This window comes from Pipistrellus kuhlii, unplaced genomic scaffold, assembly GCF_014108245.1.
Source record: "Pipistrellus kuhlii isolate mPipKuh1 unplaced genomic scaffold, mPipKuh1.p scaffold_m20_p_20, whole genome shotgun sequence".
In the NCBI taxonomy this organism is placed as follows: Eukaryota; Metazoa; Chordata; class Mammalia; order Chiroptera; family Vespertilionidae; genus Pipistrellus; species Pipistrellus kuhlii.
Genome location: NW_023425516.1, coordinates 20,390,979 through 20,417,214, shown reverse-complemented (window position 1 = coordinate 20,417,214; position 26,236 = coordinate 20,390,979). Strand labels below are relative to the sequence as shown.

General features: G+C 54.3%; 1 protein-coding gene across 10 annotated transcripts in view; it reads right to left on the bottom strand.

Annotated features, from left to right (window-relative positions):
• The window catches only part of DEPDC5 (DEP domain containing 5, GATOR1 subcomplex subunit), a 48,907-nt gene that overhangs the window by 7,093 nt on the left and 15,578 nt on the right, over positions 1-26,236 (bottom strand). For 2 of the 10 annotated variants that reach the window (XM_045585755.1, XM_045585754.1), the window contains exons 19-38: positions 26,128-26,164; positions 25,060-25,180; positions 24,517-24,737; positions 22,756-22,959; positions 20,313-20,448; positions 19,251-19,348; positions 17,930-17,995; positions 16,130-16,313; positions 15,059-15,219; positions 13,490-13,607; positions 13,055-13,222; positions 11,491-11,710; positions 10,487-10,620; positions 8,081-8,192; positions 6,025-6,090; positions 4,160-4,317; positions 2,686-2,763; positions 2,091-2,223; positions 1,301-1,409; positions 51-275 (exon numbers count right to left, since the gene is read on the bottom strand). In XM_045585755.1, the coding sequence (XP_045441711.1) occupies positions 51-275; positions 1,301-1,409; positions 2,091-2,223; positions 2,686-2,763; positions 4,160-4,317; positions 6,025-6,090; positions 8,081-8,192; positions 10,487-10,620; positions 11,491-11,710; positions 13,055-13,222; positions 13,490-13,607; positions 15,059-15,219; positions 16,130-16,313; positions 17,930-17,995; positions 19,251-19,348; positions 20,313-20,448; positions 22,756-22,959; positions 24,517-24,737; positions 25,060-25,180; positions 26,128-26,164 (2,749 nt within the window). Of the gene's footprint in view, positions 1-50; positions 276-1,300; positions 1,410-2,090; positions 2,224-2,685; positions 2,764-4,159; positions 4,318-6,024; positions 6,091-8,080; positions 8,193-10,486; positions 10,621-11,490; positions 11,711-13,054; positions 13,223-13,489; positions 13,608-15,058; positions 15,220-16,129; positions 16,314-17,929; positions 17,996-19,250; positions 19,349-20,312; positions 20,449-22,755; positions 22,960-24,516; positions 24,738-25,059; positions 25,181-26,127; positions 26,165-26,236 lie in introns of those variants that run through there. The other 8 variants (XM_045585756.1, XM_036448791.2, XM_045585757.1 and 5 more) reach the window with 8 other exon arrangements.

The following is a 26,236-nucleotide window of genomic DNA, read 5'->3' as shown; positions in this document are numbered from 1 at the left end:
CCCGCCGCCCGCCAGCGCGCCGCCAGGCCCCGTGTGGGTCGGGCACCTACCCAGGAGCGCGGCGGCCTGGCTCCGTCCCCCAAAGCTGCGGCTGAAGGAGCTGTGCCTGCTGGCGTAGGAGGCCGGCCGGCTGGGCAGCCAGGGCAGGAGGAAGGCCGGGATCTCCGAGTGCAGCAGCTCCTCGGCCACGAAGGCCACCTCGAACCACTTGCGCTGGAAGCTGGCGAAGCCGTCCGCCGCGGGCGTGTGCCAGGTGGTGGGCTGCTGCATGGCCCCTGGGGAGGCGGGAGGGAGAGCGCGCGGCTTGGGCACGGAGGCCTGCTTTCTTGCGGACGCACGGCACAGCGCGGGCGAGCCGTAAGCACATCACGCTGAGCAGAAGGAGCCAGGCACACAAGGCCACCCTGTAAGAGTCCCCTTAATAAAATGCCCAGAAAAGACCAATCTTTAGAGACAGACAGCAGACTGGTGGTGGCCAGGGCCTGGGGGTGAGGAGGGGGAGGAGGAGACTGGGACTGGCTGCTATGGGTCCAGGGATCCCTACTGGGGGATGGAATGATCTGGAAACTAGACACAGTGGTGGATGCAGGACATCATGAAAACAAACACATAGCCCAAACCGGTTTGGCTCAGTGGTAGAGAGTTGGTCTGCGGACTGGAAGGTCCCGGGTTCGATTCCGGTCAGGGGCATGTACATTGGTTGCGGGCACATCCCCAGTAAGGGGTGTGCAAGAGGCAGCTGGTCGATGTTTCTCTCTCATTGACGTTTCTAGCTCTCTGTTTCTCTCCCTTCCTCTCTGTAGAAAATCAATAAAATATATTAAAAAAAAAAAAAAAAAAAAAAAAAAAAAAAGAAAACAAACACATAAAGCGTATTCTGGGAAATATAGTAGGTCTCGATGGGTCTTCTTGGGGGAGGAAATGGATCTGCAGGCCCAGCGAGGAGAAAGTGCTGTTAGACACGCAGGTTAGAGCCCATCGTGTCATACTCAGGACCGCCTGCACCGGCTGGGGGCGCTCTAACCAAAGCCAGCCTGAGGGAATTGGCTCGAGCCGGGACCCTTGCCCTCCTTTAGGGTTATCTCCCCTTCACCTGCTCTCACAAGCACGTCCTGTGGCTTTAAGAAGCCCGCGTGGCTCCAGCGATGCCTAACTTAAACACGGATGCTCACGGGAGCCGACAGGCCCGGCACAACTTGGAAAACCAAGTGAGCCAAGGAGCTCAGGCAGCGGGGCCACCTGAGAGAGCAGGTCACCGGCAAAGCCCAGCCCCCGGGCACCAGCGTGCCGCGCCTCTGACCTCGGTCAGGCTCCCTGTCCACGACGATCTTGTAGAAATAGAAGCCGTAGATGAAGGTCCGCCAGACTTCGCCGGACGCGTGCGTGATGAGCTGCTCCTCCAGCATTTTCTGCGGGAGAGACGGGGAAACTCTGAGATCCCCGCAGAGGGACGTGTGGGAGGCGCAGCCCCCGGGACAGGACCGAGTGGAGGGAAGGACAGGGCCCCCAGGAGACCGACCCTGCACCCCTACCCCCATCAGCCATAGCTGCATCCTGCCAAGGGCTGTGCCTGATGCAGGCAATGCTATAAAGTACAAATGCAAATTTTAACATCATCAAGGATTTCAGACACACTGGAAAGTATCAAGAAAGTCCAACTTCAACCAATTTAATATCTTACTATATTGACATCAGATCTTCCTAAAATACATTTTTATTAGCGGGCTCTGTGCGCAACGGATAGCGCATTGAACTTCTAAATATATTTTTTATTGATTTCAGAGAGGAAGGGAGACAGGGAGAGAGAGACAGAAGGATCAATGATGAGAGAGAAAGAATCATTGATCAGCTGCCTCCTGCATGCCCCCCACTGGGGATGGAGCCCACAACCCAGGCCTGTGCCCTGACCGGGAATCGAACCCGTGACCTCCTGGTTCCTAGGTCCGCGTTCAACCACTGAGCCCCGCTGGCCGGGCTCAGCCAGATTTTTAAGTCGTATCTTTCAAAGCAAGACAAGCTCCTTCCTCGACTCCGGACAGTCCTCCCACTTATTACAAACGGTTCTGCGGGCCCCGCCCGGGCTGCCTCACCTGCATGATGTCGATGGCCATGGCCGGCGTCTGGACGCCCTCCACGTTGTTCACCAGCCAGTGCACCACCTCCGCGCTGATGAAGCAGGAGGGCGAGAGGCCCTTCTGCTCCGAGAGCAGCTGGACGCCTGTCCTGGGTGCCAGCGCGGCGGGCAGGGAGCGGAGCGGGCAGCACCAGGCAGCGGGGAAAGAGAAGATGGTGCTAAGCGCTCACTATCTGACGTGAGGATCCCCCGAGTGCGATCGCTCACTGCTATTTCTAGACCCGGAAAAACCCCCGGACAGAACAAAAAAATGGGGTAAAAGGAGGGAAGGAGAAGAGAAAGCAAAAGGACCTGACATGTAGAGAAGACCTAGACTCGTCAGGTATTAGACCAGGCGAGTTACGTAACTATTTGATGTAATCCTTCCATCAAACCTGCGACTTCTGTTCCCCATTTTGCAAACAAGGTGAGTCTCGGGGACCAGAGAGGTCAAGGGACTCGACCAAGGTCTCACAGCAGGTGAACAACCAAGTCAGGTAGGACCGCGTCAAACTGCGCTGCCCGAGGCCGGCCCTCCCGCCCCGGCTCCCACACGCGCGCCCAGCACTTACGAGGGGTGCTTCATGGCCTCCAGGATCTCGGCCAGCGTGGAGGCCGACGTCAGGGCGCTCGCCGCCACCTGCTGAGAGCTGGGACACAGAGGCCCGGTCAGCGGGGCCCGAGCAGGGACCTTAGGAGCCTCCTTCTCACGGAGCCAGGAGCCTGGGCGGCACTGACATTAAAGGTGGCCCAGAAAATTCTGGATCGCTCCATCCTGGGGTTATCTTATGGGAGGGAGGGAGAGGAGGTTTCCTACTTCCAAAGTGTATACATTAAAAAACAAAAAGAATTCCAAGTGATTGTATGTCCACACTTGCTTATTTAAAAACAAAAAACAACAACATTTTGTTGTCTTTAGACAGGGGGGAAGGGGTGCCTCCCACACCCACGCTGAATGGGCACTGAACCAAGCACCCCGAGTCCCCACCCCCAGGCTCAGACAGGAGGCGGTCCCACCGGTGTGAGCGCCGTCAGTGGCACAGAACTCGGCTCCTCTGAGGCAGCCCACCTGCCCGTGGCCAGCAGCTGCTAGCAAGTTGTTTTTTTTTTTTTTAAAGTATATTTTATTGATTTTTTTTTACAGAGAGGAAGGGGAAGGGATAGAAAGTTAGAAACATTGATGAGAGAGAAACATCAATCAGCTGCCTCCTGCGCACCCCCCTACTGGGGATGTGCCCGCAACCAAGGCACATGCCCTTGACTGGAATCGAACCCAGGACCCTTCAGTCTGCAGGTCGACGCTCTATCCACTGAGCCAAACCGGTCAGGGTTGCTAGCAAGTTCTTTACCACGAAATGGAACCTGTTCTATAATAATTTTCAGTCACTGGTCCCGATTCCTGTCAAGGTGGGTCTCCTTGTCTCCGGCCTAAACAGCCCCAGTTCCTCTTTTCTCTCAAAAGCAGAAGAAAGCCCGCCCCCTGGTCTGGCCAGCAATGGGGAAGCGGGGACATGCACTCCGCCCCGGGAGCCGGGCAGCCCAGCCCGCCCTCCCCGGCCAGACCCAGGACGGCAGGAACAGCCTGGGCAGATGGCTTGGGAGCCGTTGCGCAACAAAGGAAATCAAAAAGCAGTTCCTCCGGTCTGCCAGCGGAGCAACAGGCTGGGGCGCGGGCCACTTCCTCAAGCCAATGAGGTCCGAGCGGCTTCTGCTCCCCCTGGATGCTCGGGAATGTCCCGCTGCCCAGCACGGCCCCGTCTGGCCACAGAGGGACCCGTGCATTCCCTCCAGCGGCACAGACCCACTGCACGCTACCGCCTGGGGGCCTCTGCCACGGGAGCCAGTGGAACAGGACGGACTGGCTCCCCAGAGCCCACGCTGCAGGTCTGATCCCCCGCGGGGACCTGAGCTCTCCTGTGAGCGAGGCAGGGCGCGGGTCGCCAGCCCCGGCACAGGTGCCGGTGAGAACGGACGGGGGGTCAGGACGCAGGCCCCCCCAGCCTCCTCTGAGGGCGGATCATCCCCACCGCCCGGGAGGCGCCTCACCTGCCGTCACTGGGGTTCACGGAGGTGAGGCCCTGCTCCCCCGAGTTCTGGGAGCTCCCGACGAAGGTCTGGCTGTTGCCTCTGTCCACGGACTGGCCTGCACTCACCCCCAAGCTGGTGCCGTCCAACGCCGGGACCGCCGTCTGGTCCACGGACACCTGGAGGTTAAAAAAAAAAAAAAACACAAAAAAACTCTTTAGGGCTATTGACATTTTGGTCCTTTTCCTTTCTTTCCTAAAGGGGACAAGGAGGACTGGACACTTCTAAAATGAAGTGTTAAATGATCCGCTATGTTGTTAGATGCCGCACAAATCACTCCTGCTAAGTCAGGGCGTCTCAACCTAAACACTGCTGCCCCGTGGGGACAGATGAGTCTGCTGTGGGGCTGTCCTGTGTGGGACATTAGAGCAGCATCCCACCAGATGCCAGAAACACTGCTCTCGCTATCTCCCCCGGCCCAGCTGTAACGAACAAAAATGTCTCCAGATAGTATAATACCAAATGGGCAAAACTGCCCGATTCTGAAGAGAGCCATTTGGCTCTTGTGGTTTAGGGGCAGGGGGAGAAACACACCAAAAACACGCAGACTCTGCCAGCACCATGAGTGCGCGGAGAAAGGCAGCAAGAGGCAACTTGCAATTACCAATCCCCATCCGCTTCTAACCAGCAAGACTTAGGAATGGGGACTGCGCTGTCCTTCTAGATTAGAGAGGAATGGAGGACTCCACCCGGCTCTGTGACGCCTTCTGGGTCCTGGTAACGGTCCCCTCTCATCTACTGCCCCGGAGAACTGCCCCAGGGGCCTACACGGAAGGATGTCTCCAGAATCTGCCTAATTCCTGCCGTTCCATTTCAGAGGAGATGTGGCTGAGGAGTTAACCTCCTCATCAGGCAAACGTTTCCGGAAAGGACCAGACTAACTGCTTTAGGCTTTGTGGGCCACAGAGAGCTTGTGGCAACTACTCAGCTCTGCACGGAGAGCCGCAGAAGCAGCCGTAGACACTGTAAACGAATGGACGTTGCTTCGTTCCAATAAAACTTTATTCATAAAAGCAGATGGCGGGCCAGGCTTGCCAGTTCCCTGACCCCTGCTCTCCATTCATCTTTCAAGAGGCTGCACAGAGAGGCGTTTTGCTCAGATCTTCGTACCAGGAGAAGCCGTGCTTCTCCCGGGAGACTGGCTCGCCTTCATAGCACGACCGCTGCTCTCTGGCTGCCGGGAGGGTCGGGGGTGAACATAGCATGAGACTCAAGGGACTTTAGGAGACCTCACATGAGGTCCTACCGGGCTTTTCCTTTTCCTGAACTTCCCCCAAATCTGAAAATGCAGCCACACGATAGGCAGAATGGCTGTCTTCTCGCACAGAGGCCTGGAAGGAGCCCCCGGAGGGGGTGCTGGGCCTAGAGCAGCGGTCGCCTGCCGGTGGTCCAAGGACCCCTGGTGGCCCGTGAGGGCCGAAAGGCTGGCGACCGCGGGTCTAGAAGGCATCTTGCCTTAGAAACCCTGTTCCAAGTCTTCCTCGCAGAGGACTGCGGGTACCCCCTCTCCCAGGAGGCGGAGCTTAATCTCCCCGTCCTCTTCCGAGCGGCTAGAGGAGCACAGAAAGGGAAACTGTAGCTTCACAGAGGAGACAGCTGGCAGATGCTACATCCGTCAGCACCGATGCGGCCGCTCGGTCTCACGTCCATCATCTCCATCCCCCTCTGCCACGGCCAAAACCACAGACGGAAATGTACGCCTCGGAGACCAAACTCAATGTCAGCTGCCCTTGAACCTCAGCCGAGGGCCCATCCCATCTGTCCCGAGCCGAGCAGAAGGCTCCTGCCGCCCGGGCAGGGTGTGTGGGCTGCAGGGTTTGACTGACCTGAGAGGAGAAGGTGGACGATGCTGTGCGGGGGCTGCGGACAAACTCCGTAGAGAAGGTCCCGTTCTGGATCAGAGGAGGAGGAGGAGGAGGAGGAGGAAAAGGAGGAAGAGAAGGAGGAGGAGGAGGAGGAGGAGGAGGAGGGGGAGGAGGAAGAGGAGGAGGAGGAGGAGGAGGAGGAGGAAGAGAAGGAGGAGGAGGAGGAGACAGTGGCGGTGGCAGGCGCGAGAGCTCGAAGGAAAGGGATGTGGACCGGCGATGAGCCATGGGGGGTGGGTCAGAGGGGGGATGAAAGAAGAACAAAAAGAAACCAAAAACAGGGAGGGAAGGAGAGAAACAATGGCTCATGAAGAATGAAGAGAACACGGGAAGCGAGAACCACAGGGGAGACAATATCCCAACGCAAAGCACAGGCAGGACTCGCACCTTCGTGGGCAGAGCACCCCATTGTGTGGGAGCAAGCGCCTGTCGTAGAAGGCGGGTCCAACATCGATCAGCTGCCTCCTGCACACCCCCCGCTGGGGTGTGCCTGAAACCAAGGTACATGCCCCTGACCGGAATTGAACCTGGGAACCTTCAGTCCGCAGGCCGACGCTCTATCCACTGAGCCACACCGGTCAGGGCCCTGGCACTGCTCCTAATCCTCACAGATGGCAATGAGCAGAGTCAAAGCGAGGGTACTTGGGGATTCTCAGTGTCCCATCAGGGTCCCTTCTCTGCCAGAACGTACAGAAGCAGAGGCGCTGATACTGCCGACATGTATGCACATGCGAGTGAGGATGGGAGAAAAGCCTCCTCCTGACCACCAGCTCATTCCTTACACACAGGCCATCCTTAGAACCGTCCCTGAAGCCACAGCAAACCGCAGCCTGCAGGCCAATCCAGCCCCTGGCCCAGCACAGCCTGTGAGCGAGGAGGGGCTGTAACTGCTGTGGAAGCGCCTGCGCAGAAGCCTTGATCTGGCCTCTGGGCCCACAAAGCCTTGAGGTTTGCCAACCCCTGACCTGCAGATTACACGAGCTGCCTGCAGCCTCAGTCATACTTTCGCTCAGATTTTAACCCCTCCATCCCTGTGGCCTGATGCTAGTCACTTATCCAGAAAAAATAACCAGCTTTGTAGTCAAGTAATTATCTGCAAAGGTGTTACTTGCAGTGTTATTGATCGCTGTAGAATAATTATGCTCGTAAAGATCTATGGAAGAATTTTCAAAGGTTGTTTTTAATACCAGGTGAAAAAAAGTAAATTATAAATGAAGGGCCATCCATAGGATGAAATATGATAGCATTGTTTTTAAAAATCATTCTTTTGAAAAATAATAATATATGGGCAAATGTTCATTATATGGAAGCAAAAGAAATAAATACCAAGGTGGACAATTTGGCCATAATTTTGAAAAGAAAATACATCTATTCAATCTCCTTCTGTTTCTTAATAGTGGTCAGTCGAAAGGACATCTGATCGGCTCGCCTACCCCACCAGGACGACCCCAGGTTCTGGATTTCCCGGAGGCGCTGACAGAGCCCAGGCTTTGGGTCTGAAAGGGTGTAGGAGGCCTGGACTACCGTTCCCGCCCCTCCGCTGGACCTCCTGTTCTGCATAGAGGCCCCGGCCTTCGGCTGTGTTTTTTGTGGTTCTTGTTGTTTTCAGGAGTCTGAGCGAATGGACGGGAATTTCATTATCAAAGAGAGAGGTCTCTGACCCGGGACGTCTGCTTGTAGATCATTAAAAACAAAGAAAAAGGAAAAAAAGCAACCCTCATGGCAGATGCCTCAGGAGCTCTCTACCTGCCCTCCGGGGGAGTCGGCGCTGTGGCTAAGGACAACCAGATGGCCAAGGCCAAGGCTCAAGCCGGATCCTGGGCCTTGCCCAATACCGTTTAGCCAGGCTGCCTTCTCTCTGCCTCTACCGGGCAGCCAGCCCCTGACAGTTCTGAGCAGTCACGCTGCAAAGGGCAGAACTCCTCTGAATGCTCAGCTCGCCAGTCCTAGACCCCGCCCTCCCCATTGGGGCCCTGGGGGCTCGTTCCCCGGGTCCCCACAGGAGTGGCCCCTTCACCTTTCTCGGGCTGTCCACGTAGGTGGGAGTCATGGCAACGCTGCTGCTGCTGTCAGCTGGCTGGGCGGAGCTCTTGCCCCCGTGCACGGCTGCCTGCTGCTCGCCCAGGCACCTGGAAGGATACACACACATGCCCTTGGCTCATGGGGAGCCCCCTACTGCCCCGCCCCCCACCCCCCGCCAGGAAGGCCCGCGCTAGACAAGATGACGTGAAGACAGAGCTGCTGCTGTCATCTTTGCGTTTTTTTTTTTTTTAATCCTCACCCGAGGATTTTTTCCCACTGATTTTTAGAGGGAGTGGAAAGGAGAGGGAGAGACATCAATGTGAGAGAGACACATCGACTGGTTGCCTCCCTCACACACCCCGACTGAGGTGATCAAACCTTCAAAACCCAGGTACTCACCCTTGACCAGGAACAAAACCTGCAACCCTCTGGTGCGCAGGCTGATGCTCTAACCACTAAGCTACACCAGCCAGAGCTCAAAAACTTTTTCTTTATTTCTTTTTTAAGTTTTCTAATATCAAATATTTCGCCAATCACCTTCAAACACTTCTTGGCAGTTTGTTTGTTCAAAGCAGGATTCCACTAAGGTCCCTCCATTGCAATATGTGTGTCTCTTAAGCCTCGTAAGCTATAAACGCCTTCGTATCGCTGCCCATCCCCGCAGTTTATCTGCTGAAAGCAGCTCCTGTGTCCTGTGAACGGACAGCCTGGGGGAGCCGAAGGCGTCCCTTCCCTGCCATCCCGCTGCTCTGGGCCTGCCTTCCTGCAGCCGGAGAGGATGCTGAGCGGCGGGCAGGCCTACGTCTGGGGGCCCCTCGGCCCCTTCTGGCAGTTGCCGCTGATCATCTCTGCGGGGTCCGCGCGTCATCAGAGCCCACGCACAGCGATGTTCTATCTCCGTCCCCGCCCGTTCGCTGGAACACCGAGGAAAGGAGCCTTCCCCCACCAGCGACTTGGCTGCCCTGGGGTGCAGGGCTCCTTCCCTTGTCCCCTCGCAGCACTGTCTGCCTCCCCCCAGCCCCCTCACCGTGTGTTTCCTCTGAGCCTCACGCTCGGTCTCACACGGTGCCATTCCCTGGGGTGGGCCACGGCCGGGAGAGCAGGGCCAGGAAGGCTTGACTACCCGCAGCGGCCTCACTGGTGTCCACGTCAATCCTCACCTACTGAGCTGCCGTCCGGCTCGCGGACTAGCAATCAGGGATCCAGGGACCCTTGTCTAATGGCTCAGGGGACGGGGCTGCCACAAAATGACCAGCAGTCAGCCAAAACCGGTGTGGTTCAGTGGATAGAGCGTCGGCCTGCGGACTGAAACGCCCCAGGTCTGATTCCGGTCAAGGCACGTACCTTGGTTGCGGGCACATCCCCAGTGGGGGGCGTGCAGGAGGCAGCTGATTGATGTTTCTCTCATCAATATTTCTGACTCTCTCTCCCTCTCTGTAAAAACATCAATAAAATATATTGAAAAAAATAATAAAAAAGGAAGATGAGAACAAGTGGGATATAAAAGAAACGAGATTGGCCATGAGATGATAACCAGCGAGGCTGGTGATGGGTGAGTGGGGAGTGATATACCAGCCTGTCTACTTCCTTAATCTGTTTGGAATTTTCCATGAGAAGAAAAGGCCTTTCCAAGGATCGCTCTTGCTAAGGTAAGGACAGCCTGAGCCCAGCTTCCCACGCGGTCTGTACCGGCGTCTCCCCCTCGGCCTCCTCCTTACTCCCTGTCACTTCCTGGGAGCGGATGGATGCAGGCTCCTGCCGGGACCCTCACACCGACACCCAGGGTCCAGTCCCCTGTAACATCTCATCCAGGGACCCTTGCATCCCCTTCTCCATTCATTCACATCTATCGTCCACCTACTACGTGCCAGGCACAGCACACAGCCTGTCCTCAGCGCACAGACACATCGGGAGAAGATGAGCTCACCACGTGCGGCCTGGAAGGATACCGACCGACACAGGCCCAGGATGCTGGAAGCTGGGAGAGTCAAGGGCAGCACAGAGACAGCTCTGCCATGGTGACGACATGGCACCCTGCATCTGTCTGAACCCACAGAAGGCACATCACCACGAGAGAGCCCTGGGGTCAGTGAGCGATGGGCTTTGGGTGACTACGTGTCAATATAGCCTCATCAGTTGTGATAACTGTACTGCGCTGGCGGAGATGCTGGTACATGGGGGGGAAGACATGTATATGTGGGTACGGAGATGTCTCATTTGTGCGCATGGGAAACCCCTGTACCTTGCACTCAATTTTGCTTTGAACCTAAAACTGTTCTTACAAAATAAATTCTACTAAAAAACAAAACAAAAACAAAAACACAACCAACCAATCAAACAAAAACAAGAACCACTCCGAGGGCCAAGACACGGGGCCGCGGCCTCCCCGCCCGGCACTCACTTCTGGCTGGCCTCCATCTCCAGCAGCGCGGACAGGGCCGACGTCCCCTTCTTTCCCACTGGGGGGCCGGCCGCCTCCAGGGGGTGCGTGGCCATGGCCCCCGTCATAGGCAAGCCTTTCATGGCGGCCCCTTTCTGAAGCAGAGGAAGGAGAGGGCCCCTCCGTCAGCAGCCCAGCCTGTCCCCAGTCCCTCCCTCCCTCTCATCTGCTCCCTGCCAGCCCGCCCCCGGAGCCCCTCCGCGGAGGCCTGATGCTGAGGGAGAGCAGGCAGCCCCCAAAGGTCTCATAGGGCACGATGCCGTTCCTATGACGTTTGGGAAGGACGGAAAGCATGGTGACGGAGAGCAGGCCGCTGGCTGGCAGGGGTGAGAGACGAAGGGAGAAGGGGGCTGTACGGCAGGCAGGGTGGGGGACATTGCTTCTGCCGAGGGCCACGGGGATATTTACAACGTCATTCGAGGGCCACACGCAATTAACAACTTAAAAACTAGGCCGTGCTGCCGAAACCGGTTTGGCTCAATGGATATAGAGCGTTGGCTTGGGGACTGAAAGGTCACGGGTTCGATTCCGGTCAAGGGCATGTACCTTGGTTGCGGGCATATCCCCAGTAGGGGGTGTACAAGAGGCAGCTGACCGATGACTCTCTCTCATCGATGTTTCTAACTCTCTATCCCTCTCTCTTCCTCTCTGTACAAAATCAATAAAATATATTAAAAAAAAAAAATTAGCCAGCGCTGTTTGGCCGAACATTTAATGAACATCTAATGCTTTGGCAGGGCCAGACCAAATGGTTTCGAGGGCCTTATACTGGCCCGGGGGCCGGACGTTCCCCACCCATTACTCATGGGGCACGAGGGAGATTTTTTTTTTTTTTTTTTTAGTGATGGAAACTATTCCATATCCTGGAACCTCCTGGAATTCTCCTGGGGAGGTCCCTGAGATGGGAGGAGACGGTCCCCGAATCCCAGACCAGGCGCTGTCCCCAGGGGGCCCGGAGCCCTCACCCGCATCATGCGGTCCGAGCGGTGGCGCCTGCGGATGCGGTTCAGGCCCTCCACGAAGCGGACGAAGCCGTCCAGCAGCTGCCACTCCTCCTCGTCGGCGCGGGGCCGGTCCCCGTAGACGTCGCAGTGGGCCTCGCCCTCCGCGATGCGCTTGGTGGCGGTGACGCAGGCGGGCAGCAGCAGGAAGCGTGTCCTCCAGAACTTCAGAGACTCGATCAAGCTGTGGAGGAGCCAACGGGGAACGGGGGTGGCGGTGAGAAAGAGTGGATCGGGAGAGCTCCAGCTCAGCCCTCTCCCTGACGCTGGGGTGTGGGGGTCCCTCTCCCCATGACGTGCCACCATTCAGGGGGCTTCACTTCACACAGGCTCATTGTGTGCCGAAGATAATTTAAAAATAAATTCTGAGAAAATAAAAAAATGATAGACCTCAAGGTCACGGTTGGATTCCTGGTCAGGGCACATGCCCGGGGAGCGGGCTCGGTCCCCAGTGTGTGGAGTGTGCAGAAGGCAGCTGATCAATGAATGTCTCTCATCATTGATGTTTCTATCTCTCTCTCCCTCCCACTTCCTCTCTGAAACCCATAAAAAATACATTTAAAATAATAACAAAATAAAAATTAAAAAAACACACACCCACAAGCTCAGAAGGCAGGCCTGGGAGGTAGCATGTGCTTTCTATCCCAGAGATGCCAGAATGCTCTGTGAGCCTGGCCCAGGGGCTGGTGGCTTTGCAATCCCCGCAGTCGTAGATGACGCAGAAAATCGAACAGCGGAGCGCAGCCAGGAGTCGGGAAAACGTGACGCGACCGTGACCTGCCCTGACATCCCACCCCCACGTTTCCCGGCTGTTCGTTTTTAGGTGGCAAAACCGAAATAGCCAAGTCGACCACTTGAATGATGGCTAAGTGGACGTGTCAGTGGCATTGGCACATCGCCAGGATGGTGCAGCCATCGCCACCGGCCACCCCATCGTTGGGTTTTTAATGCAGATGCGCTTTTGTTCTTCTAAAACCAACATCATTTTGTAATCAAAGGCCGGAAGCGTTAAAATATGGACACACCTGCCGAAACCAGTTTGGCTCAATGGATAGAGCGTTGGCTTGGGGACTGAAGGGTCCCGGGTTCGATTCCGGTCAGGGGCATGTACCTTGGTTGCGGGCATATCCCTAGTGGGGGGTGTGCAGGAGGCAGCTGATCAATGACTCTCTCTCATTGATGTTTCTAACTCTCTATCCCTCTCTCTTCCTCTCTGTACAAAATCAATAAAATATATTTAAAATAAATAAATAAAATAAAATAAAAAAAATATGGACACACCCAAAGAACTTGTATGCATACATGCCCAACCCATGGACAATAGGGTGGTGAAGGCCTGGGGTGGGGCAGGCTGGCAGGGTCAACGGGGGGAAGAAGGAGGACATATGTAACACTTTCAACAATAAAGATTTAAAAAAAAAACAACAATAATAAAATAATAAACGAATAAGTATTGTTTAGACAAAAACGAACAAAAAAACACGGCTGCACCCAAGGCGGCCCCGTGGAGCGCCGCATGCCCTCCGACCTGAAGTCCTCTGAGCCGGCCGAGCAGATGTACTGGTCCAAGTAGTTCCACTTGTACTCCTCCAGCCGCTCGTGGGAGAACTCCACCCAGCAGGACACGAACTCCGAGTCCGAGTGGGAGGGGCACAGGCTGTAGGTGTAGTGGATCTGGGCCGACTCGTACGGGTACCTGGGGAAAAGCAGGCACGGCCGGAAGTCCGAAGGAGAACCTTCCCCGGTTCCTCCCTGCCCTTGCCGAGGCGCTTGGCACCCCCTCGGCATTCAACCGCTAACATAAGCCTAGGAGACGAAACGGCAGCTGCAGGAGAGGAAGGCGGCACCCACTCCGACGCCTCCGTGTGAACGCGTGTGACACGCGTGGCTGAGCACGCGGGCAGCATGCGGACGGGATGCAGGGCAGGAGCGAGGGGGGGGCCTGGCCCGCGCCGGCACTCACTTGGGCAGGTAGCGCGTCACGGTGATCATCTTGTCCTTCAGGGTCACCTTGTGGAACGTGCGGCCCATGCTCAGCCAGTACTGGTCCTCCTCCTCGGGGTGGTTCCGGGACACCAGGCCTGAGGGGAGGGGGGCGAGACAATCATTCTCTTCATTTGGTCGCTGGTCATTCCATTAACAGGCAATTGCTTCTCTCCAGTATGGATTCAGAAAAGGGGAGACAGAAGGGACACTTTCTTTGGAGGGGGTAGTTTCATGGAAAAGTGTTATCCTTTGGGGGGAAAATGTGAAAGTCCTAAAGTTAGCAGATTTTGCTGTCATGAAACAGCCAGCTGCAGGGGAGAGAGCCTGGGGCCACTGATAGCACCTGGATGACACGCTCAGAGTGTGGCTCAGTGGTCGAGCATCAACTTAGGAACCAAAGGAGGTCAGGGTTCAATTCCCGGTTAGGGCACAGGGTTGGGGACTCGATCCCCAGTGTGGGGCCTGCAGGAGGCATCTGATCCATGATTCTCTCTCACCATTGGTGTTTCTATCTTTCCCTCTCCTTTCCTCTCGGAAATAATAAAAATCTACATTCTTTTTAAGAAATGAAGCTAAAATAGTCCCAGTACTCAGAAAGGTTCCTATTCAGTAGAGTCCAGAATAGGACAAGAAGGCAACACGTGTTAAGTATTACGGGGGGGATTTAAGGAAAACCCAGAGGGAGTCTGAGGCTTCGCCATCAACAACGGGGCCTGGACTGGGTGACCCCCGAGCCCCCTCTAACAAAATCACACTCGTCTGACCCGCTGGCCGGGGCCGGCTTCATGGAGCCAGAGATGAGCGGGGGTTTGGAGCTGGTGGCTCGGGGAATTGGGGGTCTCATTAGCAGGAGAGGCAGGAGATTAATGGCTGCTCATCGATTGTTCCAGGAAGTGGCCGCTGCTGCTTTCCGATTCCTGTGTTACTTTAGAAGCGCTCTCCAGCGCCTGGCTCCCAGCAGCCGGCGTCACCCAGTCTCTGCCGCTGGTGAGCCCTGTCACTCACGGATGACCCTCCCATTCCGGCTCCAAGTCAGTAAGCGTCAGTGATAAACAAGAGAGGAATCCAGAATAGGAAAAAAAAAAAAAAAAGGGGGGGGGGGCGGGGAGGATAAACTTCAAGTTTAATGGACATTTGAGAACCTTCTGTGTGTCAGGGCCCGGTCAAGGGCATGTACCTTGGTGGCGGGCACAGCCCCAGTGGGGGGATGTGCAGGAGGCAGCTGATCGGTGATTTTCTCTTCGATGTTTCTAACTCTCTATCCCTCTCTCTTCCTCTCTGTAAAAAAATCAATAAAGTATATTTTTTTAAAAAGAAAGAAAAGGAAAAATACAGCCCTAGCCGGTCTGGCTCAGGATAGAGCATCAGTCTGTGAACTAAAGGGCTCTCTAATAAAAGTGTATTTTAAAAATTTACATACTAATATATACACATCTATTTATCTATCTATCTATCAATTTTTTTGTTATTATTATTTTTTGTTTGTTTTTGTTTTTTACCTATATTTTTTTAGAGAAGAAAAAATGGAAGCCCGAGGAGAACTCACCTCGGCTGTAGAGGGGGCTGCTGCTGAGCGGGGGTGGGGCGGCGGGGCTGGGCTTCGGCGCCTTGGGCTGCACGATGATCTGGTAGCCCTGCATGAGCCGCTGGCAGATGAACTCCTCAAACACCTGCTGGGCCGTCATCTGAACACCCTCCTCGTCCCTCCTGCGAAAGCAAACGCTCGCTCGCTCGCACGCCTGTGCTGAGCCCAGGGCAGGGCGACGCTCGGAGTCCACCCTCCCATCCTCCCCTTCGCTTCCACCCCGCAAGCCGGGGTGGGTCAGAAGACCAACAGTCTATAAATTCGTCCTGGGAGGAACAATCAGTTCCAGAGGTGGAAAAAGAAGGCGGGTAACTTGATGCCCAAATGAGCAATTTTAGAAAAGAAAATCCCAACAACTGTCACAGAAAACGAGAAGCAATCACTGAGGGGAAATGGTGAAAGGAGGCGGGTCAACAGAACTCCTAAGAAAAATAGACAGCCTAGTTGGTGTGGCTCAGTGGTTAGAGCCTCCATCTATGAACCAGGAGGTCAGGGTTTATTCAATTCCTGGTCCGGGCACAGGCCCGGTTGTGGGCTTGATCCCCAGTAAGGGGGCGTGCAGGAGGCAGCCGACCCAGGATTCTCTCTCATCACAGATGTTTCTCTCGCTCTCGCTCTCCCTCTCACTTCCTCTCTGAAATCAATAAAAGCATTTTCTTTTAAAAAAAGAAAAATGGAACACTTCTTACATCATAACACTTCCTAAGTATAAGATGAAATGGGTTTGCAATTTCAGTGTTTGTTTTTTTTAAAATATGTTTTATTGATTTTTTTTTTATTTTTTTTTTTACAGAGAGTTAGGGAGAGGGAGAGAGAGGTAGAAACATCGATCAGCTGCCTCCTGCACACCTCCTACTGGGGATGTGCCTGCAACCAAGGTACATGCCCTTGACCGGAATCGAACCTGGGACCCTTCAGTCTGCAGGCCGACGCTCTGTCCACTGAGCCACACCGGTCAGGGCTGAAACTGCAGTGTGTTGCCGCAAGCCTGGCCCTGCCCGGCCTGCCCGCCCACACCGCCCTGGCACGCACCTGTCCATGTCGGCCTCCGGGAGGAGGTCGTAGCAGCCCTCGGTGTAGTCGTTCTGCAGGCCCTGGCGGTCGGGGAAGTAGTCGGTGGTGAGGGGGAGGCACGCCGGAGTCGTGAGAGACTTCCAGTCCACTCCAACTGTGCAACAGAAGCCTGGCACTACAGGGGGGGCAGACAGCGTCAGAACTGCCGTGTCAGCGGGGGAGGCACGTGCGGTCGCCACGGCAAGCGTGGGCAGCGGCGGCGGGCGGGGAGGGGGGTCGGAGGAGAGGGGAGAGGGAGAGGGAGGGGGGAGAGTTCACGGGGAAAGGGGACAAAATTTCCAGGCGTGGGGATGGGGAGGGAGAAAGAGAAAGAGAGAAACAGTCGGTTAGACGAGGCGATGCGCGTGCTGCTTATTCAGTCCCCTCATGCAGACGGGATTCAGAGCCGATCCTTAGATTCTCCGCGGACGGTGAGCTCTAAGCTGCGGTGGCCAGGAGGTTACCGCGGGGCAGGCAGAGGTCCGCATCGGACGAAGCAAATCACGTCCCCAGAGCGGGAGAGGGCCCGGGGCCGAGCCCACGGAGCCGGCGGAGGGGCTGGCGGAGCGAGGAGGGGAGCTCAGGGGGGGGGGGGGGTTTGGGAGCAAGCGGCACACGGTAGCAGAATTTAGGGATTCTTTCGGAATTGCAAAAAATAAGTCACAGATCCAAAAGGGCGGGAAGAGCAGTCAGGGGTGCCTGGGACCGTTATAAGGCAGACCGGAAGTGTACGAGTCTGAGCTGAACAACCTAGAAAGGAAAGCTCCCGTGGGGAGGTAGCGTGGGCCTGGCCACAGGGGTCCGCCCCCACATCGCCTGCCCTTCGGTGAAGGCGGGGTTTCTCCACCTTGGCACCTCGGAGGTGTTCGCAATGGGTTATTCTGTGTTGGGGGAGGGGGGCCGCCCTGTGCATTGTGGGATGTGGAGCGGCACCATGGACGCTACTCACTAGACGCCAGTGGCATCTCCTGGTTGTGAAAACCAAACGTGCCTGCAGACACTGCTACGTGTGCCCCCGGGACAGCACCCCCTCCCCCAGTGGAACATCAGTGAGTTAAGGCCGTGGTCGGCAAACTGTGGCTTTCGAGCCACTCTCGGCTCTCTGGCCTCTTTAGAATGGCTCTTCTTCAAAATACCACGGCCTGGGCGAGTCTATGTTGGAGAAGTGGCGTTAGGAGAAGTTTAAGTTTAAAAAATTTGGCTCTCCAAAGAAATTTCAATTCCCTTCTCTTTCTCTCTCTCCCTCCCTCTCTTCCTCTCTCTAAAATCAATCACTCAATACAAAAATTAAGTTATATGTGGATTGTCAACACACAGGGGTCAGGGCCCCGAGCCCCATGGCGGTCAAGGATCGGCTATGACAAGTGGTTCAGCCACTTCGGGAGAAAAGGATGATCAGAACAAACGCAACCCGGGCAGACGTTTCCAGCTGCTGGCATGTACTCAGTTCCAGCTCTCACTTCTTTCCAACTCTCCCCAAAGCCAGCACTAGGTACCTCAGGGCTAAGGCCAGCTCTGGGCAGGCTCAACAGCCTCAGGAAAATTCTGTTACCCCCCCACTCCCCCGTTCCTCTGAGCCGCCTTCCAGAACACGTGGTTCCGCCACGCCCTTCTCACTTTCCATCCGAGAGGCCCCGGAGTCCTCCCTCACCCCCCGGCCTCCTGGTTCCCCAGAGCCATGTGGGTCCCGGGCTGTTCTCTTCCCGCAGGGCCCCCTCTTGCCACCCCCCACCCCCGCCTCCTCCCCACCTTCCCCGGCCGGCCGGCCGCCCCTCTTACTTGGGTCCGGAGAGGCAGACACACTGTCCTCCAGACAGTCCTTGTTCTGGGTCCGAGGGTTCATCCCTGTGGACAGAGGAGAACAGCTGGTCTCAGTGAGGCGCCTTCTTTCAGAAAGGTTCTGACCAGTCATGGTTTGAAAACCCAAAACTAGAGCTAAAAGGAAAGATATAAACTAAATGCTGAGCATTTTCAACAGCGCAAAGGAGTCAGTCAAAGGGAAAGGACCGCCCTCGGACCTGGGGATGAGCCAGGACGCGGCTCTGAGGCTATCAGTACTATTCTGTGCCCTCCGAGAGAGACCTTGCAAAAGGCAGCTTACCACTCAGAGTGAGAAAAGGGACGTATTTCAAAGTCATTGTAAACGAAGAAAAGCCATCGTTAGCAAGCATAAAAGGAATCTTTAGCAAGCGTGAGATGACCCATTTAAAGTTAGTCCTTCCACAAATCATGGCTGCGTGAAGTAAGACCTCAAAGCTCACTGCCTGAAGAGAACACACCCAGGACTGCACCCGTAACTAGACTGAAAGAAAAACAGAAAGAGTCTTCGAAATGCAACGTATTTGCATTTCAACTGAAATGTAACAGAACGCATTTTAGAGCACACATGTGAATATTTAAAGGTCCCTTTCAAAACATGAAATCAATAAAATAAAAAAAATAGTCAAAATATACTTTTATTGATCTCAGGGAGGAAGGAAGAGGGCGAAAGAGAGAGAAACATCCATGATGAGAAAGGATCAAGATGAAGGAAGCTGCCATCTCCCAAGCAGAACCAGGGGTTGAAGAAAGAGAAAAAGCACGTTCCAGACAGAGGCCAGGCTGGGCAGGTGCCCTGACCCGGGACTAAACCGCGACCTCCTGGTTCATAGGTTGACGTTCAACCATTGAGCCACACGGGCCGAACAGGAAATGCAAAGAAGTGAACAAAATACACCACACTGTTCCCCTCTGGGCCTCTCCTACTTGTTTTTATGGAGGGGGGGGGCGTTGCACCCTGCCCCCCAACACACACACACCATGGAAAGTTCTTTCGGGAGCAGAGAGCTCTCTCCTGCCCTGGCCCTGGTGCCTCCCTCAACACCAAGCTCGTAAGTCGTCCTGGGTCACGACTCACCGACAGCCCGCTGATAAATGTGGCTTGACCAGCCTGTTCCCGGCTAAAAATGTAACGTGCGGCCCATTTATAATTCCATGCATTCTAAAGCACGGCTTCCAAATAGGTCACCCCAAACGGTGGCGGACGGGATCCCAAAATAGACGTGGCCCTTCCTTCCTGGTCCCCGGGTGAGCCTGCTCCGAGCACTGCTCCGCTGGTTACCTGCACCGCCGTTGCTAAGCAGGCTGGCAGCGAGCGCTTCCGGGCCGCCGAAGTTCAAGAAGGACACGCCGTCGCCAGGCTGGCGGGAGGAGCTGTGCCTGCAGGGAACAGAGTCCGGCCACCGGGCTTAGTGCGGATCTTGGCCTCCTTTATCCCGCTCACCCTGCATCCCGGCGTCCTCGGCAAAAAACGGGACTGGGTACCCAGCTACACGGGCTGGCAACCGCTGGGCTCCGTGTCACAGGCTACCAGGCCGCGGCGCGTGGTCTGTGTGCCGGCTTGGGCCTCCTGGGACCGGCCCCTCCTGGCCTGGCACCATCCCTGCTATTGCCAGGCTAGACCGCCTGCCCCTTCCGCTCTGAGCCTCCCCGGGTCCCACCAACAGGAGGATGTGAGGTGCTCGAATAGAGGCAGCCAGTTAATCTGGCAGAGACGGTCACATCCGATCTGCATCCCTTAGGCACCCCGGGGTTGCCGAGGTGAGTGGATGGGGTCTAACACCGCTCTTTGCAAAGTGTTGCCTAAAGCATCATAGGGAGTCCAGCGTACTCCGGACTCAAGCTTGCCAAAGCTCACATGGCTTCCTTCCTGGACCGAGTCTCTTTGGGGTGCCTGTGACACAGTCAGAATCCTGGTTCAAAAAGGCTTGTTTAAAAAAAAACACGGACCTCTATTTCCACTGTTGTCAGCACCGATTTATTCTAACCTCGGCAGGGAAGTTTCTCGGTGACCAAAATGACAAAAGTCAGAGCCTGCCCGCCCAACACGCATCCCTTGTCGCCCTTGACCGAGGACCAGAAGACATTCACGTGTGAGGCTTACAATCGGTGCTCTGAACTACACCTCCGGCTAACGCAGGGCCTGGGCCACGTTTCTGGCAAAGACGTCAGGCTGTGTGCTTTGAACTTGGCCTGCCGGAGGGAGTGACGCTGACCCTGATCTCACACTGGCTCCTCCAGGCCCATCAGCATGACACGGGGCCAGCCGTCTGTCCTGCGCATCGTCTCGGGGGCCGAAGGGTGGTCTCAGGGGACCGTCCCGGAGCCCCGCGCACGTTCTCACCTTCCAGCAGCTTCGTGATAGGCTAGCTCCAGCAGCTCTGCAGAGGAGTGCGCGGGGTCCCTCTGCCTGCTGCCCTGCAGCTCCGCCATGTTCTGCCGGGTCTGGTGATGGATCTGGATGGCCTCCCCGGATGGTCCTACCCAGACAAAGACCCGCTGTGCGTCGTCCCCACCTGACAGCTAGTGGGCTCGATCCCCAGGATGTGCAGGAGGCAGCCAATCAATGGTTCTCTCTCATCATTGATGTTTCGCTCTCTCTCCCTCTCCCTTCCACTCTGAAATCAATAAAAATATATTTATTTTTTATTTATTTTTATTTTTTTTAATATATTTTATTGATTTTTTTTTTGCCCCCCTCCCTGCCTCCCACACATCCCCTCCCTCCCCAGAGCTTTGTGTCCATTGGTTGTACTTATATGCATGTATAAAAGTCCTTCGGTTGATCTATTATCTCCCCCAGATCTTCCTCCCCTCCCCGCTGTAATTTGACAGTCTACTTGTTGATATACTGTCTCTATATCTATCTTTTGGTTCATCAGTTTATAATGCTCTTTATTATGAACAAATGAGTGAGGTCATGTGGTATTTCTCTTTCATTGATTGGCTTATTTCACTCAGCATGATGTTCTCCAATTCCATCCAGGTTGCTGCAAATGATGAGAATTCCTTCTTTTTTATGGCAGCATAGTATTCCATTGTGTAGGTGTACCATAGTTTTTGGATCCAATCATCTGCTGACGGACACTTAGGCTGTTTGCAAATTCTGGCTATTGTAGATTGTGCTGCTATGAACATAGGGGTGCATATATCCTTTCTGATTGGTGTTTCTAGTTTCTTGGGATATATTCCTAGGAGTGGGATTACTGGGTCAAATGGGAGTTCCATTTTTAGTTTTTTGAGGAAACTCCACACTGTTCTCAATAAAAATATATTTAATAAAAAGGAACACCAACGACTTAACTAACATATAAGATAGCGACAACTGGGACTCGAAGAAGCAGGAGATAACGAAAGCGCAATCAAGACAAGTAGGAGATCATCAGAATTAGCCAAGTCTGCTAAAAGATGCTTCCTAGGGAAAGAAGTTTCAGAGCATTCCTGTCCACAGGGGCCGAAGGAGAGGATGTATAGGTCGAAGAAAGAATCCGTGTGAAACCCCAGACGTGCAAGAGGCAAGACACGTGCAGGCGACGAGCGTGGGAAGGAAAGGAACCTCCGAGGATGGCGACGGCTGGGCAGCCCAGCAAGGGGGGGGCCTGGGCGAGGAGAGGCCCCACGGGCAGGAGGACGCAGCTTTGGAGCTCGGTCAAGGGCTGTGTCGCGTGTTTGGAGGAAACGCACGGAAGCAAGAGGAGAGAAGAATCACGGGAGGAACACCAATAGCTCTGCTCCCAAGAGGACGCGAAGGGAGCCAGCGAGGGGCAGCAACGGGAAGAAAGAGGCCCAGAAAGAAACCGGTCACGTGAGTGATTATGCCAGCGAACAGGAGGGCGAAAAGGGGACTGAGAATGACGCCCAAGGACAGCCGGAAGAACCAGAGACATTGCTCGCTTATGTAACGTTAAAGCAAGGAAACAATAAGTAATAATAACCAGGCATTTCTAGGCACTCAGCAGGATGGCTTCCATGAGAAACCCTGGCGTTCTGTGCACCTGTCCCTCCCCAGCCCAGCAAGCGCCCCTTAAGCTGCAGGTGCATTCCAGCCAGAGCTGCATAAAACCTACTGTCACCCTCAGGACAGTCACCCATCAAACAGGACAGACTCAGAAGAACTGAATTTGGAAAACAAAAATTTCTTTCTGCAGTTGTCAGAGATCCCAAAGAGGGGGGAAAAAACGAAAAGAAAAAAAACCCAAGGGAACATAACTAAGTAACCAAAACAGCATTAGCGCCCTGGCCAGTGTGGCTCAGTTGGTTGAGCATCGTCCTGGTCGCCAAGGGGTTGCTGGTTTGAGCTCCAATTGGGGCACGTGCCTGGGCTGCAGGCTCAATCCCTGGTGGGGGGGCCTGCAAGAGGCAGCCGACCTACGTGTCACTTACGCATTGATGCTTCTCTCTCCCTCTCTCTAGTCCTCTCTCTCTAAAAAAAAAAATCTTTAAACAAATGAACAGTAATATCAATACCCAGGGAAAGAAAGGGAGGAAGGAATGAATGAGAATGAGGGCCATCAGTCTTAGGAAAGAGAGCAGATGGCAAAGCACAGTCTCTTTCAAACAGAACAGAAGCCCTCAGCTCGCCACCACTCACTACAGTTACAAAGGCCGTTCCCGGGGTCTTCACCAGAACCCCTGGGGTAGGCCATGTGGGCGTGGCTACCCCATCTTACAGGCTGGACATGAGGTACGAAGAGGCATTCAGATACTTGGCCACGTGGTTGACTGGTGCTGCGGACCAGGCCTGGGAGGGCCCGGTGCCCGGGCTCTTTCCTGAGCCACCGACTCACCCACAGGGAAGGTGTGCATCCAGCGCCGCCTGTTGGACGTGAGCTTCATGGGCATCCGCGAGGGGGCGAAGGGGTTGATGAGCGCCCGCTGGGGGGTGTAGCCGCCGGGCCGGACGTGCAGCATGGACTCCGCGCTCCCCACGTGGAAGCGGCCGGGCGCGCTCGAGTCCCGCTGCGGTGGCTCCATCATGTGCTCCAGGACATCTGCCGGGGACCGGAGAGACGAGACGTGGAGACAGAGCACGGAGCCCCCGCAACCAGAACCAGGCGGTCCGATCGGCCGCGGCTGGCGAGAATCTAGGACATTAGGCGTGCCCAGCAGTGAGGGGAACAAGGAAAATCACCAAACCGGGGAGAAATGAAACCGTGGGCTTGTTTGCTTGTTAAAAACTTCAATCTTGCCGAAACCGGTTTGGCTCGATGGATAGAGCGTCGGCTTGGGGACTGAAGGGTCCCGGGTTCGATTCCGGTCAAGGGCATGTACCTTGGTTGCCGGCATATCCCCAGTAGGGGGTGTGCAGGAGGCAGCTGATCGATGACTCTCTCTCATTGATGTTTCTAACTCTGTATCTCTCTCCCTTCCTCTCTATACAAAATCAATAAAATATATTAAAAAAAAAAAAGTTTGTGTATTAAAAAAACAAACAAACAAAAAAAAACACTTCAGTCTTGGTCCGTAAATGCCCGGCCCAGTGAAGCCACCTCCACACTTCGATGGGGAGGACCACACATCGCCTAGCCTGAGACCCTGGACTGTAAGCTGGTGTACGCCAAGGGCAGGGCCTGAATTGCCTCCCGTGGAGATGGGGTGGGTATATTCTGCATGTAAGAGGAACAATAAGATATATATATATATATGTGTGTGTGTGTGTGTGTGTGTGTGTGTATACTCACATATATACATACATATACAAATACATATATATGTATGTATGTATATGTGTGTGTATAAACATATTGAATATATATACATATATATACAAATACATATATGCATGTATACATATATGTGTGTGTATACATGTGTGTATACACACATATATACATATATATACAAATACATATATGTGTATGTATGTATATATGTGTGTGTGTATACTCACATATATACATACATATACAAATACATATATATGTATGTGTGTGTGTGTATACACACACATATACATATATATACACAAATACATATATATGTATGTATATATGTGTGTATATGTGTGTGTGTATATATATATATATATGTGTATATATATATATATATGTATATATATATATTTGCCGAAACCAGTTTGGCTCAGTGGATAGAGCGTTGGCCTGAAGACTGAAAGGTCCCAGGTTCGATTCCAGTCAAGGGCATGTACCTGGGTTGCGGGCACATCCCCAGTAGGGGGTGTGCAAGAGGCAGCTGATTGATGATTCTCTCTCATCGATGTTTCTATCTCTCTATCCCTCTCTCTTCCTCTCGGTAAAAAAATCAATAATATATATATATATATATATATATATATATATTTTTTTTTTTTTTTTTTTAAAGATATATATATTTGGATGAACAGGGGGCCAGACCCTGGCAGAGACAGTCACTGTGTTCGCTAAACCTGCTTGCTTTTCCTCGCAGGCACCCGTACGGACAGCTCAGGTGGTTGGTACGCATCGCACTGGCATGGAAATCATTAAAACGTGGACTTCCATTGGCCACACCCCCCCTCCGCCCACTGCTCCACCCCTCACCGCGGGAGGGGAGCCGTGCCCGGCTCTGACCTCGCGTGCTGGTGTAGCCCAGGGAGCTGCTGACTTCGTACTGGTGCAGGTGCGGCAGAGGGATCATGAGGATGTTGGCGCTCCGGCCCAGGGAGCTGTCGTCGGAAGCCTGGCTCCTCACTTCCTCCGCGGGCAGCGCCCGGCTGGGCATGGAGGGGCTGGAGGAGACGTCGCAGGAGCTGGCGCTCTTTCGGCTGTGACTCTCCTGCTCGCGCACGGACCTGGCCCCGGAGAGAGGACAGGTTACCGCCCAGGAAGGGACGCTGCCCCCAAACCTGTCACCGGCCCATGCTGCTTGGGAAACCAATGACAACGATCCCCAATGGGCCCGGCTGGCACGTGTCCAGGCTTGATCTCCAGTGTGGGGCCGTGCAGGAGACAGCCAATCAATGATCCTCTCTCATCATGGATGTTTCTCTCTCTCTCTCTCTCTTTCCCTTCCTCTTGGAAATCAATAAGAATATTTATTTAAAAATCCCCGCCGGACCTCACGTTTCCCCGGGGAGTTTGTCTGTCCGCCCCCAAGCGAACGGGGCCAGGCACCTGCAGGTGGCGAGGCGCTGGGCCCGGGACGGGCCTGGCAGCCTGAACACTTGGGCATCGTAGGCATCGTAGTCCACTTGGATGGGAAGGGCGTTCTCAGCTTCCTTTGGCGTCCCAAGGGCTGAAACACACAAATAACATGAATTGTCATCAAAACTCCTTCCAGCCAGATGCCTTCCGAGGGTCTTCATCAAAACCTGAAAGATATAATGACCACCACCACCACCACCACCATCATCATCATCATCATCTCCCCCTGGGAGAGAGATGCCCTGACTGGTGAGGGTCAGTTGGTTGGGCATCCTGCTGTGCACGAAAAGGCGGCTGGTTCGATTCCTGGTCAGGGCACATGCCCGGGTTGCAGGCCCGATCCCCGGTGGGCAGCAGGCAGCTGGGAGATGTTCTGCTCTCACATCAATGTTTTTCTCTCTCTCCCTCTGCCTTCCCCCTCTCTCTAAAAATTAACAACAAATATTTTTTTTAAAAAACGATGATAACCATTCGTCAGGTTGTTGAGATACATGACATATGTCAAAGGATGCAGAAAGAGTATAACAAACACTAAGTAAAGGGAAGGTGACGGCAGTACCACATTCTCCTGTGATCCCACTCTTTTTTTTTTTTTTATTGATTTTTGTACAGAGAGGAAAGGAGAGAGATAGTTAGAAACATTGATGAGAGAGAGTCATCGATCAGCTGCCTCTTGCACACCCCCTACTGGGGATGTGCCCGCAACCAAGGTACATGCCCTTGACCGGAATCGAACCCGGGTCCCTTCAGTCCCCAAGCCAACGCTCTATCCATTGAGCCAAACCGGTTTCGGCTGTGATCCCACTCTTAAAATACCATCTTCAAATGCATGTTTTGTACTTTCAAATGTTCTCCCTGACCCCTACAAAGGATCTATCCTTATCATCGTCTTGCAGTTGAGAGGACAAACATATACAAGGCGGTGTAGGAGCCCAGGTTTCCCAGGTTGGCCGTGAGCTTGTTATGTGAGCTCACAGCCTCTTGATGCTCCGGTGGGCGGGCTCTTTCTAACGGAGATGAGAGGAGGAAAGTACTCACCCGTGTCACGGCCGTTTTTCACTCTCTCGGAGGCAGGCTGAGGAAATAAACAGAGAATGAATCGCTCCCTTCCCGGCTGGAACGGGACTGACCACAGGCCCGGCTCGCA